We start from the raw sequence: 18964 nt of genomic DNA on the forward strand, positions 1-18964 counted from the left end.
GTGTGTGTATATGTGTGTGTATATGTGTGTATATGTGTGCGTGTGTATGTGGGGGGGTCAGGGTGGGTGGGGGGGGGGGTCCTGTATGGCTGTGTGTCTGTATGTCTTGTCTGTGTGAAGAGGATTGTTCCTTTTTTCTAAATTAAACAGAATAATAGAAATAATTAAGAACACCTACCAGGCTGTTGAGAAGGACACTGTTTATTTTGAAAGGTCTGATTTTGTTTATAGAGCAGTACAATGTACAGTACTGAGCCAGGAGCTACCATTCCTATAGCTGGTTACTGTGTGATCCTTCATTCAGCTCAGTGACTGCTGTAACAGCAGCAAAGCCCACCTGTGCAGAAATAAGATTTTCATGGTATATTAATGCAAGATCCAGTCAATGAAGTCTGCAATTGTTTGCTATTTGGAGTTCAGGAAAAAAGATATGAATCTTTTTGGGGACGGTACAGCTGTTTGACTGTACACCTGACATTTATTGTACTTTATGAATTTGCATTTGTGCTTAAGTAAGAACCGGAGGAACATTCAAATCATCAGGCTTGCTTCCTAGTTTAACGAGATTGTGGATGATCTGTGAATTAACTCGATGCCTCTTGAAATTTCTGGCAAACAAAAATTGATCAAACTCAGTTCCAAAATTAACAACAGATCTAAGATGTAATAAAATTTTAGACTACCTTCTGTATCAAGAAATGTCTCCTAATCTCATCCCAGAATGCTTTAAGACTCTGCCCCAATCCCAGACTATTCCCCAGAAGAAACTGTCTCTCTATCTCACACCACATGTTTCCCTTTATATCTTGAGAACCATGATCAAATCACCCCTTCGCCTTCTACATTCCAGGGAATACAACTTTATTTTGTGTAATCTGTTTTGGGGATCCAAGTGTTATTCTGGTAAATCTGCACTGTGTGTTGCCTCTAAGATGACCATAACCTCTCCAGCGTGGGTGAACTAGGGCTTTGAATGGCTAAAAACAAGTAAAATACTGAAGGTGTTGGAAATCTGAAACAAAAAGTGCTGGAGAAACTCAGCAGGTCTGGTAGCATCTGTGGAGAGAGAAATAGAGTTAACTTTTCAAGTCTGGTCTTGGTCTTCTTCAGAACTGGGATAATGATCAGACTGGACTCAAAACGTTAAGTCTGTTTCTCTCTCTATAGATGCTGCCAGATCTGCTGAGTTTCTCCAGCAATTTCTGTTTTGTTTTGAATGACTAAAGTTTGACTTGTCTTCTCCACCTTCTGATCCTTGTGATATAAAGGCAAGCAAATGTAGATGCCAAGCAAATTGCGGTTTAATTAAAGGTTGCAAGATGGAGGCAGGATGTACTATGTTGATTTAGAAATCAAGAGAGTACAATGGGACATCCTGTAAACTTGCAGTGTTTAACTTGATGGGTCTACGTCCTTTTCCTTTATTCATCAACATCTATAGAGCATTTGAAGAAAATATTTTTATTCATAGTCTTCATTTAATCAAACAAACTTTAATGACCCTTATCTCACTTGACATCTCTGATTGAGGACAAACGTCATGGGAATAAAGTTGAGCATTAAAAAGAATCTCAAAATGTATAGTTTGGTGTTAGGGCAGGTTGGGTTATGACTGAATTGAGGCCTGCATCCTGTGTTCTCCTCATACCATGGAGCGTGGTACATATTCAGTTTAATGTCCAGGGAAGTGGTTAAAAGCTGATAAAAGTAATTTTCCCAAGTGTTAGGGAGTGTTGTTATTGGCCACAGGAGGCTCACGGAAGCTCCTCTCTGACACCTGACAATACAAAACTGGCAGCACATCCACAGCACAGCCACCTTTCCCACGGGCAAAGGGCAGCATTTTAATTTTTGTGTTCCTTTTATGGGATGTAGGTGTTGCTGGCCAGGTTAGAGTGTGTTTCCATCCCTAATTGCCCTGACAGTGAGTAGCTGGCTTGGACATTTCAGGGGGCAGTTGACACCATGTTACTGTGAGTCTGGGGTCACATCTAGGTCAGGCTGGGTAAGGACAGAAGATTTCCTTCCTGCATTTTATTAATTAAGTTCAAATTCTATTAGTTGTCCTGATAGGATTTGATCTTGTGTTCCCAGGTGTTTAAGCTCAGTCTAGTGTGTTATGAGGAACAAATTACTGCAGAGACTGAAATCTGAACTAAAAACAAAGAATGCTGGAGATCATAGCGGGTCAGGCAATATCTCTGGAGAGAGAACAAGCCAACGTTTTCAATCTGATGTGATCTCCAGCATTCTTTGCTTCCTATTGCATTATCAGCTCAGCGACATTACCACTCTATCACCATCGCCCTCAATGTGATGGTACATGATGGTGGCAGAGGGATTGAATTCAAGAGTCGTGAAGTGATGTTGCAGCTGTACGGGACCTTGGTTAGGCCACAGTTGGAGTACTGTGTGCAGTTCTGGTCACCTCACTTTAGGAAAGGAAAGATGTGGAAGCTTTGGAGAGGGTGCAGAGGAGATTTCCCAGGATGTTGCCTGGAATGGAGAATAGGTCGTACGAGGATAGGTTGAGAGTGCTAGACCTTTTCTCATTGGAACGGCGAAGGATGAGGGGTGACTTGATAGAGGTTTATAAGATGATCGGGGAATAGATAGAGTAGACAGTCAGAAACTTTTTCCCCGGGTACAACAGAGTGTTACAAGGGGACATAAATTTAAGGTGAAGGGTGGAAGGTACAGGGGGGATGTCAGGGGTAGGTTCTTTACCCAGAGAGTGGTGGGGGCATGGAATCTGCTGCCTGTGGGAGTGGCAGAGTCAGAATCATTGGCGACCTTTAAGTGGCAATTGGATAGGTACATGGATGGGTGCTTAAGCTAGGATAAATGTTCGGCACAACATCATGGGCCGAAGGGCCTGTTCTGTGCTGTATTGTTCTATGTTCTATGTTCTATGATCAGTGTCATTGGGTTCCTGGGATGGCAGCACTGAAGAGAGATTGGATTGGTTAGGACCATATTCACTGGAGTTCAAAAGAATCTTTTGGAACCTATAAAGTTCTAACAAGGGTAGACAGGGTAAAGACAGGAGGAATACTCCCCATGACCAGAAAGTCCAGAACCAGGGATCATAGTCTAAGGGGTCAGCCATTTAGGACTGAGATGGGGAGAAATGTCTTTACCCAGAGTGTGATCAGCCTGTGGAATTCTCTACCACAGAATGCAGTTGAAGCCAGAATATTTGAATGTCTTCAAGGAGTTAGATATAATTCTTGGGACTAAAAGGATCAAAGGATATGGGGGAGAAAGCAGGAACAGGGGACTGAGTTGGATGATCAGCAGTGATCGTAGAGTGGTGGAGCAGGCTTGAAGGGCCGAATGGCCTACTCCTGCTCCTATGTTCCTCTAACTGACTAAAAGGGGGAATTGCTTATTTACCCTCTCCTACACCAACAGTCCCCATTGCCTGATATATCCACTTCCTTAGGATCAGCAACTGCAAATGTGTGGTCAATATCCAAACAGTACATTAACCCGCTGAGGTCCGGGGGTATCCAGTGAACTGCTTTGGTTTTAAACATCTCTTTGAACTTGCACAAAAGCAATTAGATCCTCCACAGGTTGTAACAAAATAGTTGCTGTTATGACAGAAATCGATGCAGTCTGAAATAAACAAACAAGCACCAGTGTGTTCTATGCAAAAGAAGCATCCTTTTTATTTCAAAAAACATTCACTGCTCTCACTTCTTAATTTGCATGTAATACCTAAAACCATCAGTGTAGATGCAACAAACACACAAGAAATATAAAAGTAAATTTACGAAACACTACGTTTATACAGTTTTCGGATGAATAATCACAGTGATAGTTTTATGAAAACAATCACAAAAGAACATGGAAAGCATGGTTTTTGCAATATTTCACCAGTCACTCCAGGTCTCTACTCCCACAATGAAGGGGATTCTGACTCATCATGTGCACTGACTTGTACATTCCTTACAGCTCAATGACTACCCTCCAGTTCTCAGCAAACAAGGTGTTGGATGAATTGAAAATGTCGAGTTTTGAATTTAAATCAAATTAACTTGGAATTTTGTTGACTTAATAAATTTGAAAGACCTTTTGAGCTACAGGTTATCTGCATCTCAATTCAAAGCTGGCATGAATTCATTATGGATTCACACATTTTATTAATGTTGACATTAAAGCACATTCTGTACACAATGTCACTTAGTTCTTTCACATATTCCGAACGTCACAATCCTGGTTTCCAAAATTCAAAAGACCTAAGGAGCAACCTTTTCACACAGAGGGTGGTATGTGTATGGAATGAGCTGCCAGAGGAAGTGGTGGAGGCTGGTACAATTGCAACATTTAAAAGGCATCTGGATGGGTATATGAATAGCAAGGGTTTGGAGGGATATGGGCCGGGTGCTGGCAGGTGGGACTAGATTGGGTTGGGATATCAGGTTGATATGGACAGGTTGGACCGAAGGGTGTGTTTCCACGCTGGACATCTCTATGACTCTATGACTTTCTGGAATGGACTGATCCATCTGGTGATGGATGACATGAAGAACATTGACGTCACACAAAAGTAAAATACTGCAATCGTGTTCTGTTGGGAACTCACCAGCCTGAAATGTTAATGCTGTTTCCCTTTCTCCAGATGCTGCTTGATCTGCTGGGTATTTCCTGCATTGCATTACTGGTATATCACAGTTATGGTAATACAAAACATCGCCCAGCAATTGGATATGCATTGCTATGAAATAATTTTGTTGAATTGGTTTCAGGAGTCACACTGGAGAAGGAACGGAAGAATTCTGAAATCTTTTTCATATGTGAATATGTAAGGCATCCAGTACCACTGCAACTGTGAGAGACGTTGCTACCTATTCTGTAATTGTTTCTGTAATTTTGTAAGAGAGACTGAGCTTGGAGGAATGCAGACCACATGATAGAGACTGAGAGTGATACATCTAGCCAGGTTTCCCAGCATATTTCACTCTTTACAGTTTGGAAGAAACAGTAATGGAGCTGACAGAAACCAGTACCCAGAGGTGTGTAATAACACTTGTATCACATTGATATATCCTCCATCCATCCAGGGCAACTGAGATTGCTACATGATATCATTGAGAACGATGGTGGACTATAAAAACATCTTTATTTCCCCAGTGAATCTACTTCCATAATTTGTTTGAGTTTATTTGCAAAATGACGCATGGCCCTCTTAACTCATGGAAAATAATATAGTTCACATTTCTCCATTCTTTGTAACTTCATGTTTGGCAGCTTTATAAAAAATGCAAATGTTTATGGGGAAGTCTAGTAAGATTGCTGTCTCAGTTCCAAAAGAAAATGGTGTAAATAATACATCATCATCAACATTGCTTTTAAAAACAGATCAGTTGAAAACAAACTGAGGCAATAGTTTGAACAGTTTTTACAGCTGAAGAAATGAGAACCTGCTTCAGAAGATGATGGGAACTTCTCAATTTCAAAATGAGGGAAATTTATGCAAGAAGGATATCACAGCATAATGGTTATGGGCAAAATGGAAATTTCAGAGTAACCATCTTGACATCAAAGAAGTAAGACCATAATATAAAGGGGAGAATTGGGCCATTCGGCCCACTGAGTTTACTCTGCCATTCGGTCATGGCTGATATGTTTCTCAAGGTAAAAACAATGGCTGCAGATGCTGGAAACCAGATTCTGGATTAGAGTGGTGCTGGAAAAGCACAGCAGTTCAGGCAGCATCCGAGGAGCAGGAGAATGGTGTAAATAATTTTTCCTGCTCCTCGGATGCAGCCTGAACTGCTGTGCTTTCCCAGCACCACTCTAATCCTGAACCGGATATGTTTCTCAACCCTTTCCCCTTTAATCCCCCTACCAATCAAAAACCTATCTCTGTCTTAAACACACTCAATGACTTGGCCTCCACAGCCCTCTGTAGCAATGAGTTCCACAGATTCCCCACCCTCTGGCTGAAGAAATTCCTCCTCATCTCAGTTCTAAAGGGTCATCCCTTCACTGAGGCTGTGCCCTCAGGTCCTCATCTCTCCTATTGGTGGAGATACTATCTCCATGTCAACACAGTCCAGGCCTCTCAGTATTCTGGAAGTTTCAATCAGACCCCCCTCATCCATCTAAACTCCATTGAGTACAGAGCTATCGTCCTCAAACACTCCTCATATGATGAGGAGCCCTTCACCCTGGGATCAATCTTGTAAACCTTCTCTGGACCCCTCTAACACCAGCACATCCTTCCTGAGATATGGGGCCCTAAACCGCTCATAATATTCCAAATGCATTCTGATGAGAGCCTGAAACAGTCTCAGTAGTATATTCCCTGCTATTGTGTTCTAGCCCTCTTGAATATGCTTAAATGGAGCGAAGTAAGCCAATCATGATGGAAGGAGGAGGTGGAGAAAGAAAGAGAGGAACAGCTAATGTTAGAGAGGGTTCCAGAACTTTTTTGGCTCTCCTGACTAGGCCACTTAAGGGCTTCATCCCAATGGGGAGAGGGGAGGGCTATGCCAAGTGGAAAGCCCACCTAGTTTGCCTGATTGGAGACACCCCGTCCTGCTCACGTTCCCTGTGCTCAACGGAGGGACAGCCAGTGGCAAGATGAGTCCGAACCCATATCCCCCGCCAAAAAAAAACTCCCTGCAGGACAAAGGACACAGGGACCCTGACAGCAACCAACAGACTGAAGTAGAGACATACCAGACTTGGAACATTAACTCTGTTTCTCTCTCCGTAGATGCTGCCAGACCCATTGAGTTTCTCCAGCATTTCTCTTTGTTTGTTGCAGATTTCCAGCAGACTCCCTGATTGGGAAGTAGGTGGTCAGCTTTGTCAGAAGTGGGTGCTAGCTGTGAATGGAGCAGGCACGGTGACCATTGGCTTCCGGTCCAACCTTAGAGAAGGTTTTTGTGCTCAGTACCATCATTCCTCCCTTACACAATTAGCTGCGCAAAGGGTTTTTCATGAATATATCAAAAGTACCACCTCTCCCCTTATTGTGTGGCTGTAATGCAAGCAGAAAAACCATCCAAAGCCACATGAAAGGAACTCCTGTTGGAACATTGGTTTGAACGTTGCATTTTATCAGTTTGTCTTGTCAAGATGAAATCAAACAACAACAAATGTGCATTTTTCATGCGGTCGTGACGACATTGTTTCAATGGACTGGGGTTTGGGAGGGAGCAGTGTGGGACAGACTCGGGAAAAGCAAAATACTATTTTGGTCAATTGAACAAAATCACAGCTGCTTGTTTCACATCACTGAAGATAAAAGGTTACTTTGCAAACAGCTTCATCAACTTACCTGCACAATGTTCCAGGTGAGTACCACAAAGGTCAAGAGTTGTCAGGGAGATCGGGCGTGAAGAGGGGGGCCGAATTTTCAATGGGGTGGGGGAGGGAGATTCAGCGGGGGTTTCAGGGGGGATTCAGGGTTGGGCAGAGGGGGATTTGTGGGGAAGCGGTTTGGGATGGAGGGGTTTTGGTGTGTGGGGGAGGGCAATTTGTGATTGGGGGATTTGGGGTGGGAGTGAGTTTCTGGGTCTGGAGAGGAGGGGAATTCAGGGGGGAGGGGGATTCGGGGTTTAGGAAGGACAGTGGATTGGGGGGGGATTAGGGATGGGGGAAGGGGATTCAGTGTGGGGAGGGGGATTCATGGTTGGAGAGGCAGAGTCATGGGCTGGGGTGGGAAGTTAGGGTCGTGGTGGGATGGATGGCAGGTTCAGGGCAGAAGGAGTGGGATCATCAAGCCCCCAGAATGTGGCACAGGCTCCAGCTAGCTCCTTGGTGCCTCTGGGTTTTCAGGGAGGCTGGCATTGGCAACAGAGACAGTTCTATAAACTGCTCGATGATATCGGTGCAGAAACATGAGAAAAAAAAAAGAGGATTAGGCCATTTGGCCCATTGACCCTGCTCTGCCATTCAATGTGATCAAAGTTGATCCTCTGTCTCTGCACAAAAGCCCCACTACCTTCCCCAAACACCGACACAAACTCATTATGAGTACGATGAGCAAAGTTTGGTCATTTTCATCTGGGAGACAAGGAGCTGTTTGAGCAAAGCTGTCGAGGACACGGTGAGGAGTTACTTGTGCTCAGTCTGCTGTGTGAAACAGCACAAAGAGGACAGTGGAGCTGATGTCACTGAAGCTGAGAGGCTTGATATTGGGAAAAGACTGGGTTTGGACTCTAATGGGGAAGATGAGGCCCTCGGTCTCTGTCAGAGCTTCAGCAACACCAGCTCACTCTCTCTCGCTGTATCTCTCTGGTATAGCTACCATCAAACTCTCTGGTCTGCCGTAACCTTGATCAGGTCCCCAGGGGAGGCAAAGAGGAATGCATGCCCTCTTGAATGCTTGCCCACCCCATTGCTGCCCCTCAGCCCTCACTGCTCAACTATTGGTAAAGGAATGTGAAGCTCAGTAACTACTGCCATTTGCCTTTTAATTCATTCCTCAGTGATTAACCTTCCCACTTAGTTCCACATTCACAGTCTTGGACATCTCCCCAACTCCAGGCCAGTTAGAGAGTGCCACTTGGAGAATTCCATTACATCACTGCCACTGTCCTGGTGTGGGATTGGGATCAGGATCATGGAGATTCCAGGAATAGGTTCCTGATCAACCAGAAAAATGTGACATTCCATCCTCTTCTGATATTTCTAAGTGTGATTCATGCCTGATACAAGACAGTAAGATTTGAAGAGTGTGAGATTTGGTACTATCTGATTGTGAGGTGGCACAATGGCTCAGTGGTTAGCACAGTGCCAGGGACCTGGGTTTGATTCCAGCCTTGGGTGACTACCTGCATGGGGTTTGCCATGGATATGCAGGGATATGCAGACTAGGTGGATTAGTTGTGGGATATGGGGAGTTACAGGGACGGGGTGAGTCTGGGTGGGGTGCTCTTCAGAGGGTCAGTGTGGACTCAACAGGCCAAGTGGCCTGCTTCCACCCTGTAGTGATTCTATGTCTATGATTCTAAAACCAATTGCCTAAATGACAAAGGCATTTGGACCACAATAAACACAATCTTTGCTGCTAAGTATATCCAATTCGGAAATGGACAAATTAACTTCATTTTTGCTGGGTTTGGAAAGAGAGAACTTTGCAAAATTTGAGTGACAGAAATCAATGCAAAGTAATCTCCAAGCAGTATCCACAAAATGACACATCACTCTTTCAGTCTTAACTGTTCAGGTCATCTGAGCAGTTTCACACTGCACAACAGTCCACTGTTATAATGTAGGGGCATGCAAATAAACAAGGCAGGATCAGCAAGATAAAACTTGACTTAACCTCGCACACTAGTCTGACAACATATCAAGCACTGCATTAATATTATCAATCATTACAGATTACATAGAATTTGTTACACCACATAGCAAACTTAATATAAAAAAAAATTCAAAATCTTATCAAGCTTTGGAAGGCTTTCACACCAGATTTGTAATGAACTATGCAGGGCTGACCGATGAAGAAATAAATCACACTGAACATATTCTTGTTGCATATTGTTCTGTTTGTAAACAGTGTCAACATCCTCTTGACTGGGTTCCCACGTTGAAAGGATGCTCAGGTTCTGGTTGGAGGAAGGGCAGATCTCAGTACAGCCAATAGAGGTCCAGGGAGGAGAGTGGTGTTATCCTTCACTATTGTATCTGGAAAAATTGATTCCCCCTCCCTCCCCTGCCCACCCAATCATTGTTTAGCCATAGCTTAGAAATTGCTAGCACGGATTTTAACCAAACAGAGCTCCATGCATTCACGTGACATTCTTCTCCTCGCCCCCCCCCGCCAATTCGAATTTCCTCTTCATTCCAGTGGACACAGAAACACCAATGTCCTGCAGAGCAACAGCAAAAAGCAAAAGGATGGAAAATTTGACATTGATGTTATTGCAGGTCTGGTGACGTTAAAAGGGAATCAGGTTTTACATCCTGCCCAAAGCTCTCTTCACTCAGTCAGTCATCGACATCAGCTGGGGGTCTCCGGGATGATCCCAATTCATTATTGTCTGTTTTATGTCACTGATGGAATTGACCAATCTCACTACCATCCCTGGGTGCATGGAGCAGATTGGCTGGTTCTAGATGCAAGCAAGCGGGTCAAGTAATTCATCCACAGTGAGGTTGGTATCAATGGTTCATTGTTGACTGTTTGTGATAGTTTGTCTTTTTACAATGTCTGATCATTATCCCGAGGATGAAAGAAACAGAGTCTCTCAATGCTTTAGAATCCCATTCAAATCAAGCCAGCCCAGTGAGTGAGCCCACTGAGCATCACTCTAGTCATTGCCCTGAAAGCTATCCTGCACAAAATTAACCCTTTCAGTCTGCAGATGGGCAGTACGCCATGACCAAGGGAGCGCTCAATAAAAATGTGCTGCTGGAGTTTGTTGCAAAGCCATAATAATCAGGGTGCCGATTTCCCATGGCCACAAAAACAGAAACCCAATCCACAAACTCCAGAGTTCCACATGTACAGTCCTTCTCTAAGAGACCTGCACGTCTCCGCCCTCGTGTTTGGTTCTCCTCAGGTTATCTTTCATCTTGACAAACTCAGGCGCATTCTCCCGTTTCTCCTCCGCGTTCAGCCTTTCCTGCTCAATCTGAAATCACATTTATAAGTCAGTAACACCCACTACAGTCTGCGACACACACACACACACCCACACACACACCTTTCAATCCTAACCTCCAGCAAACGTCAAGGTAAAGTCACCATAGACCCAGAGGGCTGCTCTCTCATTAGAGAAAGCAGCAATGGTGTGGGGGCTTAATCTGAGGGTCAGCATGCCTCAGGCAAGGAGAGAGGTTGAGAAGGTGAGACCTTCATGAGAATCTCAGCTGGTGTAGGAATTCAACCCAATGTTATTGATATCACTCCGTATTGCAAGCCAGCCATCCAGCCAACAGGGCTAGCTCCCACAAATGCAATTCTGCTTCCAAATGCCTCAATGTTATTTTGTATTTGACAGTAAATCATCCCAACACAGGAGCGTGTTCAATCAAGGCTTGGACATGGAGGTACCCAAGGAGATATTAAGGACAGATGACCCAAGTATTGGACAGAGAGGCAGGTTTAAGAAGCGTTCCTCAGGAGGAGAGGAACGGGACAGTGGAGGGTTAGGGGAGGGAATTGCAGGGAAGCTGATGTCATGGCAGTCAATGGCAGAATTATCAAAATGGAGGATGTGGAAAGAGCCAGAATGAGAAATCTTGGAGACAGGAAGGACTGCAGAATGCTGGGAGCCAGAGTCAACAGATGTGAACCTGGAAGAGCACAGCAGGTCAGATAGCATCCGAGGAGCAGGAACTTCAGGGTTTCAGCTCCTTGGATGCTGTCTGACCTGTTGTACCTTTCCAGCTTCTATCTAGGGGAATGGGAGATTCTCAATAATATTTCCAACAAGGAGGGGTGTACCCTACACAGCAGACAGACTGCTATAGAACTGAAAAGTATAGGGAGCTAAATATTACAATGAGCCAATATCTAATACTATTGATTAATAGTAGAGATCAATCTTTTCATTCTCAATTCTCCTCGAAGGATCCCAAACCAACCACATCTTTCTCCTCTAGCTGCTGATTTCCCTCAGTGCAGCTCCTTGCCAGTTTTTTATTTCTAGATTTTCACTGAGGCTGACTGCGCAAAAAAAAAGCATTATCTTACAAAGCAGCATTGTTCCGCCTCACCCTCCACCCCCTCACCAGCCCGAGCAAAAATATTATTCTGTGCAAATGTTACACACGGGAAGGATTTCATCTGGAACTAACAGCAAAATCCCGCTCCACCCATAATTTGGACTTTATCAGCTCTGCTTCTTCCTAATGAAGGTTTTATTGCAGAATGTCCAATCCTCTGGCAATACTTTCATTTTGAAAGTAATCTGTATTTGTTTTTAATTGAAGAAACATACAGCTGGCTAGGAGATATTCTTGGCAGGAAATCGATTACTCCTACACCGGGCGTCATTTGCCATCATAAAAAGACAAATGATGCCTCTGGTAACAAACAGGAGAAGCAAACAATTAAGCAATACTTTCCACTTTGCCTGGCATCCGGACTTGGATATAACTTAATCTAAAAAAAAAGTTCCAAGGAAATTCATTAATTCTATCTTTGCATTCTCAATATAAATCTAGCATGGAAATTCTATCTTGTTGAATTTTGTTGGAAATTCTAAATATATACAGACATATAATAAGAGCTGTCATGGATTCAGTTTGTACACTTTGGCACTGATACAACATTAATTAAGCAATTAAGTGCAAATTGTGATAATTAAAATAGGGATGCTTTCCATAACATAAAAAGTCAATTTAATCAACATGGACCTCTATCATTAAGGTAGCTGTTAAACTGTTTTCTTTGTTATTTTTAGACTTAAGCACCTGGTCTAGCCTCTGTTGACGTTTCATTAACTCTTGCTCCAAGTCAGATTTCTTTAGAGCTTCTTCCTCTTTCTTCTGTTTGACAACTTGATCTCTCTTTCTCTGTTCCATCACTCGCTGCAGCTCTGGCTTGTTCTGAGGAGCAATGCCCCTGAAAGCACAAAACATGTGACAAGTTACAGAGGTGGTGCAAGAAAATAGATTTGATTTTGATTTAATTTATTATGGTCACATGTACAGAGATAAAGTGAGAAGTATTATTTTGCATGCTAACCAGACTAATCATACCGTACATAAATACATCAGAGTAATAGGACAGAATGCAGAATACAGAGGAACCTCAGTTATCTGAAGGACATGGGTGGGGAGTATTTCATTCGGTTAATTGAATTTTAGATTATTGAATGCCGGATATCATAGTTTAGCCAAACATCGGGATCTTGCAATCTTGCCAGATAATCGATTTTCAGATAATCAAAAGCTGGATAATTGAGGTTCCTCTATACAGTACCACAGCTACAGAGTAAATATAAAAAACGATCAACTCTAATATATGAGAGAGCCATTCATAAGTCTAATAATAGCGGGGAAGAAGCTGTTCTTGAATCTGTTGGTATGTATTTTCAAACTTTTGTATCTTCTGCCCGATGGAAGCGAGAGGGAGGGGTCTTTGATTACATTGGCTGCAATATTCAGTATGTTCTGGAAGGTTGATACTTTGCAGGTTAATCCTGGGAGTGAATGGGTGTTCAAGATTCTGTAGGATGCCGAAACTGTTGGGAGGACGTAATTGTAGAGCTGAGTTTGAGGTGTTTCCATGGAGAGAAAATTAATGGTCCCTAACTGGATGGCCAAACGATTTATTCTTTTTATTGGGTTGTAGGCATCACTGGCTAGGCCAACATTTTGTGCCCGTCTTGAAGGGTCTGGGATAAGGTGGTGGTGAATCACCAACCACTGCGGTTTATAGCCCAGAACCCCTGACAGTGCTGTCAATAAGGAAAACTTTGTGGAGGTACAAAGGCACAGACTGCAGTAAAGGTAACAGACCAGCACAAAACGGTGACAAGAAAGAGATAAAATTCAAATTCCATGAACCCAACTTTGAACCTGCTTGAAGGGAATGTGTTCCAGAGAATTAAGGTTTAATGTTGCAATTCTAACTCTTACCCACTCTTTGGTTGTGGCTTAATGTCATCGATCATTCTCAAGGTTTTGTAATGATTGAGTGCTTGAACCAATGATTTGAACATGGAATAACAGCCTTAACTACATACAGATAACGCCCCATCTTACAGCCTTAAGACAATAATTACAGAACTAACCTTGACTATTTGTGTCTTAAGAGTTTGGAATGAGAAGTTTGATAGTTTAAACTAATAACGCACTAATCTATTATCTGACTAGAATCTAACTCCAAACTCTCCCACCAGAATGTTCACTCCTGAACTTTACAGGAACAGTTAACAAAACCCAAAACTCACTCTTTGACCACCGTGAAACCAGTTATAAAACAGGAAGACAGAAGTGTTTAATTTTTAATTAGACATTCCTGCTCTTTTTAAATGTATTGTGGGATCACCCAACTGGGGAGAAACAATTATGGTTCATTTAACATTGAAAATTTGAAATATTTTTTGAAGTGCTTGTTAATCAGATAACGTCACAAATTGTGTTTTGACTCTTAGCAGGACCTTAATCACAAAGTACAACCTCTTTTATTGAATTGTAAAACGCCATGCTGCCTTATACCTATATGATTGCTTAAGAACATCAGAGCTAGAAGCTGGAGGAGGCCATTCAGCCCCTCGAGCCTGCTCCGCCATTTAACACAATCATGGCTGATCTTATCTCGGCCTCAACTCCACTTTCTTACCACCCTCTCCATGACCTGCAACCCTTAAAGAAATTGTCTCTCTCCTTTTTAAATTTACTCAGCGTCCAATCACCCCCCGCACTCTGGGAGACTGAATTCCACAGATTCATGACCCTTTGAGAGAAATAATTCCTCCTCATCTTTCTTTTAAATCTGTCCTTTATCCTTAAACTATGATCTCTCATTCTAGATTGTCCCACAAGAGGAAACACCTTCTTTACAATTACTTCATCAATTTCCTTCAGCATCTTATATTTCTCTCATCCTTCAGTACTCTGGTGAGTATCGGCCTAAACTGCTCAATCACCCTTCACTTTAGTCTCCATAGCTCAGTGGCTCTTGTAAACCAGGCTCCGTGAGATCGAGTCTAACAGGGGCCTTTGAGGAGTTTCATACCCTTGCTCCGTTCAGCAACAAAAGGAGCGACTTATATGAAGGGAAGGTGATGGCCTAATGGTATCATTAAGACCATAAGGAATAGGCGTGGAGGTAAGGCCATTTGGCCCATTCAGTCCACTCCACCATTCAATCACGGCTGATGGGCATTTCAATGCCACTTACCTGCACTCTCACCATATCCCTTAATTCCTTGCAAAAATAGCAGCATGTTGCAATAGGAACTTTTCATGCAAGAGCTTAATCCAACTCGTGATTATCGTTTGTTTTTTGGTGAGGAAGGTTAAGGAGTGTAGGGTCTTTAAATAATGCATGATAACATGTTGTTAATTTAAATTGTTACCAGACTATTAATCCAGAGACCTAGGTGATGTTTGGGTTTGAATCCTGCCATGGCAGATGGTGGAAAATGAATTCAGCACAAATTTGGGATTAAGAGTTAATGATAACCATGAAACTATTGTCAATGTCAGGAAAAATCCATCATGTTCAGTAATGCCTCTTAAGGCAGGAAGCTGCCATCCGTACCTCGTCAGGTTTCTGTGTGACTCCAGACCCACAGCAATGTGGTTGGCTCGTAACTGCTGTCTGGGTAATTAGGGATGGACAATAAATACTGATCTAGCCAGCGATACCCACATCCCGTGAATGAATTTTTTTAAAAAGCCTTTAATCTCTGGAATTAATCCATCAAACCGTTTCGGAACCTCCTCCAACGCCCTTGACTAGAAAGGAGGACTATGACCGATAGAGTCCGGAATGAATTGAACTTATTGTTCCTTTTGAAGAATGCCCCAACTATCACTAAACAACCAATAATTAATCAAGGCAGTACCTTATCTTGCTGTTGCTGATAGACTGGTGAGTAATAAATTGGCTCCTGCTATTGACACTGTTCCTCTCAGCTCACTTTTCCAGTTGTCTGGAATCCTGAGCCTGGATGTATTTCTTTAGGGTTACTGTTTCAAACCAAATTTCAGAACTTTCAGCCCACGGTGAAGGGAGTGAATGGTCTCAGTAGCGACACGATTCCCATCTTTGTACTCAGTTCGGAAACCTAACTCCCACTAAATTAGGCTGTTCATGCTGACAACTGCTCCATGATTTCTGGCTGTAAGACATCTAAATGGAGCATTGGATATGCCAAATGCCAGCTTCTGGGCACTGACCTTCAAGGACCTTCACTGAAGCTCAAGGTTGAAGTAGCTTAAATCTATCTATAAAACACAAAGATACGATTCCCTAAGAGTTCAGGACCCTGCCACTATAGTATCAGCAGAAAGGCCTCATTTGTGCAGTCAAAGTGACAGCGTGAAGGTCCACGAAATTCACTCCCATCAATTTGTAACCTTCGGGTTTACCCAGGATACCCTTGGGTACAATGAGGCAGGAAAGGTTGCATTGTGCTCAGTGGTTTGAATAAGATGGTGGAATTTCCAATACAACTTTGTATCTTTGCCTCTCCAGTCTTTACCAGGACAGAAGCAGAAACAATTCACAGCACAACGCATAGGCATCATGGAATTTCAGTTCACTAGACTCCGATTCCAGGGATTTGTCTTCTGGGGAGAGACTGAGCAGGTTAGACCAATACTCTCTGGAGTTTAGAAAAAATGAGAGATCTGAGAGATTTAAGGTGCTAAAGTGGATTGACAAAGTAGATGTAGAGAGGATGGTTCCTCCTGTGCAGCAATCTCAAACGAGAGGTCATAGTTAAGAGATAAGGGGCTGATTTTTCCAAGACTATGCCTTCCGATCCTAGACATCCACCACTTGCCACATTCTTCCAGCACCTGCCCTGTCGAACCCTGTAGGAATTCTGCATGTTTGAAACATTCTGATGGCTGATTTATCAGCCTGGCTTTCTGATTTAACCAGCCCCTGAAGGATGACCTGGTCAGTTTGAGCTTTCGGTTGTGGATGGCCAGATCTGAAGACTGCAGTCACTTGTGGGCTCTGCGTTAAAACGCGTCCCTGTGTCCTGTTTCCATGTTCCTGGAGGGGTACTCAGTCTTAGACTTGCTATCCCACTGAGTAACTCAATCAGCAGCCTGTCACTCCAATCACTTCTCTCTCATCCCCTCAGGAGAAGAACTTTAAAGAAAACATCTGCTTCTGTTTTCTAAAATGATGGATAGGGTGCAGGCGGGGCTGATTAATGGATTTTGGTGAGACAAACAGCCCTCAGTTCAACCCAGAGCTGTGCTATTTATTAAATGAATTCATCTGGATTTAATACACACCTTCTCTAACTCTGCAGCTTTTAAAATCAAAACTTGAACAAATTCATTCATTCTTTCAAAACTCAAAGTAGCTCAATGCTGTCCTTAAAAAAATCCAAAATGCACACATTGGAAATGTAAAGATGATAGGATAGCTTTTTCTCATTGCAGTTCAGGCAGCATGCTGCCTGAACTGCTGTGCTCTTCCAGCACCACTAATCCAGTATTTGGTTTTCAGCATCTGCAGTCATTGTTTTTACCTTTTCTCATCGCTGCCTGGCCTGAGCACAGATCAAGAGAGAGAGAGATCCATTAGGCAGGAGAGCATGTCACTAATCCATGCCTTTGACTAAAAGGAACGGGGTAAATCAGATGGGATCAGGAATAGATGTGACCCTTTTCAGTGTTTTGCTCTATTTATTCTTGAGATGTGGGCATTATTGGCTGGGCCAGGATTTTCTATCTGTCCCTATTTGTCCTTGAATCGAGAGTCTCTTGGCTATTTTTGATCTGATTTGATTTATTATTGTCACATGTACCGAGATACAGTGAAAAATATTGCTTTGCGTGTTCTCCAGACAAATCATACCTTACATAAGTGTATTAGGGTAATAAAGCAGGATCTAGAATACAGTGTTACAGCTACAGATGAAGTGCAGAGAAAGATCAACCCTAATATGTGGGAGGTCTGTTTATAAGTCTGATAACAGCAAGGACGAAGCAGTTCTTGAATCTGTTTGTACCTGTTTTTAAATTTTTGTATCTGCTGCTCAGTGGTGGAACAGAGTACAAATGGGGTAGGAGAGGTCTTTGATTATTGCAGAGGATAGTCAAGGGTCCAAAGTATTGCAATGGGTCTGGAGTCATATGTAGGTCAGACCAGGTAAGGATGGCAGATGTCACTCCCTAAAGGATAATAGTGAGCCAGGTGGGGTTTTAAATGATAATTGGTGATTGTTTCACCGTTACAAGCTTCATTTTCACCTGCTCTGGTGTGGTTTGAACCCATATCTCCAGAGGTTTAAAATGAATTACTAATCTAGTTACATTCCCACTACATCAACATCTCAGCCAAATGTTGCTTAATACCCAACTCTTTGAAAACTAGAACCACCTTGACATTGAATCTTTTTCCACACAAGTAAGCTTGTTTCTTTGGACTGAGTTTTCTGGTTTATTGGTGATAGGCTGGGAGTAAGAGTCCCACCTCTTCCTGAGCCATCTTGTATTGTTTATTTGGCCAACATAGGGCTCATGCCAAGCCCCAGGAGTGGTTTCTCTGTGTTGTGGGGGAGTGGGAGGACCACTCAATAAACACTGGCACCCTCCTAGTGGGTTCTGGAGGGGAGCAGGAAGCAATGCCCACTTGGTGGGTTCTCCATGAGCCATTCAGGTGGTATGTCTGCCCCTTTGGTAATGGAGCACCAGTGTACCACAAGGCCCCACCACCAAACCCACTGACCAAGCCTGCCAACTTGACACTGGACCTCCGTGATCACGCCCACTGCTCATTGGACATAACTCACATTGTGGCACTTTACCCTGCATCCTCTGCAATGGCTACCACTGTAACAGTGACACTGGTGAGGGGCCTGCTCTCACACTGAGCTGCCACCCCTCGGGGGGAGGGGACTGGTGAGGGGAGTTGACTGTCATGTTAAATGAGATAGTGTCCTACTAACTGACAGTCACTGGGCAGAGGCCACGGTGGGGGGAGGTTATAGTAACGGTATTAAACAGAATTAACTTGACCAACCCAACATGTCTGGCAACACGTGGAGAGAGAGAGACAGACAGACAGACAGAGAGAGTGAGAAAGAGGCAGAGTGAGAAAAAGAGAGTGAGAGAGAGTGAATGAAAAAGTGAGAGAAAGAGAATAAGCGAAAGAGAGAGAGAAAGAGAGTGAGTGACAGACTGAGACAGAGAGAGAGAGAGAGAGAGAGAGTGAGAGACAGTTAACGTTTTGAATCCAACATGATCTTTCCTCAGGAAGAAATATTGAACTCAATCATCTCAAATGATACTTGCTTCTCTCAGTCCAAGCCTGAGTGTGGTCCAGATCTTCCTCACTTTGACACAGAAC

The 18964-nt window shown here is 43.2% G+C and overlaps 1 protein-coding gene across 2 annotated transcripts in view; it reads right to left on the bottom strand.

The window, feature by feature from the left end:
• Positions 1–3649: 3649 nt before the first annotated feature.
• fam107b (family with sequence similarity 107 member B) overlaps positions 3650–18964 on the bottom strand; it is a 143882-nt gene continuing 128567 nt past the window's right edge. For both annotated transcript variants that reach the window (XM_072563067.1, XM_072563066.1), the window contains exons 3-4: positions 12388–12538; positions 3650–10601 (exon numbers count right to left, since the gene is read on the bottom strand). In XM_072563067.1, coding sequence (XP_072419168.1) covers positions 10485–10601; positions 12388–12538 — 268 coding nt within the window. In that variant the 3' untranslated portion in view covers positions 3650–10484. The remainder of the gene's footprint in view (positions 10602–12387; positions 12539–18964) is intronic.

The sequence above is a fragment of the Chiloscyllium punctatum genome, chromosome 44 (genome assembly GCF_047496795.1).
Source record: "Chiloscyllium punctatum isolate Juve2018m chromosome 44, sChiPun1.3, whole genome shotgun sequence".
In the NCBI taxonomy this organism is placed as follows: domain Eukaryota; kingdom Metazoa; phylum Chordata; class Chondrichthyes; order Orectolobiformes; family Hemiscylliidae; genus Chiloscyllium; species Chiloscyllium punctatum.